At 33.6% G+C, this 983-nt stretch overlaps 1 protein-coding gene across 2 annotated transcripts in view; it reads right to left on the reverse strand.

The window, feature by feature from the left end:
• The window catches only part of LOC105124588 (U3 small nucleolar RNA-interacting protein 2-like), a 4,704-nt gene that overhangs the window by 2,282 nt on the left and 1,439 nt on the right, over nt 1–983 (reverse strand). Inside the window, exon 3 of one of the 2 annotated variants that reach the window (XM_011024667.1) lies at nt 859–983. In XM_011024667.1, coding sequence (XP_011022969.1) covers nt 859–983 — 125 coding nt within the window. The remainder of the gene's footprint in view (nt 1–858) is intronic. The other variant, XM_011024666.1, reaches the window with a different exon arrangement.

Raw genomic sequence — 983 nt, forward strand, 5'->3', positions numbered from 1 at the left:
CTACACGACCAAAGGTAAGAAGATTGATTAAATTCTATCTCATATCAAGTATTAAATTATTCATTCTTCTACCAAAATTAAATGATGAACTGCTTTACAGGTATATGCAAAATTCATTCAAGTACTGCCATTTGATTTACCGTCCACATATTTCATGTTCTTTAGCTTACTACAATAAAAATCATATAGAAGGCTGCAAGAAAAAAAACCAAATGGGCCATGATCATTCACTTGATAATATTTAAGAGCTCTGGATGTCTGGTTGAAAATATTTTAATCTGTAATGTTTTTCATACAAATAGAGAATACGCAAATGAAGTATCAACAATAATTAGTTTATAGTGTTCATTTAATGCTTTACTTTGCTGGTGATATTCTGATGCCTAAACAATAGATTTAGAATTGTGTGATTCCATGGAATGTAACAACGATGTGTTGGGTACATTTTCCTCCAAGAAGTATGGATAACTGACCAATTGTTTGTGCTAAACAATCAGTTTATAGAATTCAACATGAAAACAAAGTGATTAGTACATTGCCAAGAGGTGGTCACGTAGATAACAGATCAATACAGTTCTGATAGTTGAATTTGTAAAAAGAGGTAAACATTCAAGGCACTATGGAAAATGGTTTATAAGTTGCCATTACGGTCCCTAGACTTCAAAAGAGTGGTGGTGTGATGAGTTTGGAGATATACAAGACTGCTTTGGCAAACACAAAATTTGATGGGAAATGACTCAATATGCTAGTGATATAAATTTCTTAAATCTTGCTAATATAGCACATAGCCGAAATGCCTTTTCATTTTTCTGTAAGAATGGCATCAAATAAGAAAGAGAAATTTTTTTTTATATCTACCTGAATATGTTCTCGTGTACGGGTGTCCCACAAATGAACATGTCGATCCAAGCCTCCACTTGCCAAATACCGACCATCAGTGCTAACAGACAACGCCAAAACATTCCTGCTATGCTTAGTTGCTC

The sequence above is a fragment of the Populus euphratica genome, unplaced genomic scaffold, assembly GCF_000495115.2.
Source record: "Populus euphratica unplaced genomic scaffold, PopEup_1.0 scaffold35.1, whole genome shotgun sequence".
NCBI lineage: Eukaryota > Viridiplantae > Streptophyta > Magnoliopsida > Malpighiales > Salicaceae > Populus > Populus euphratica.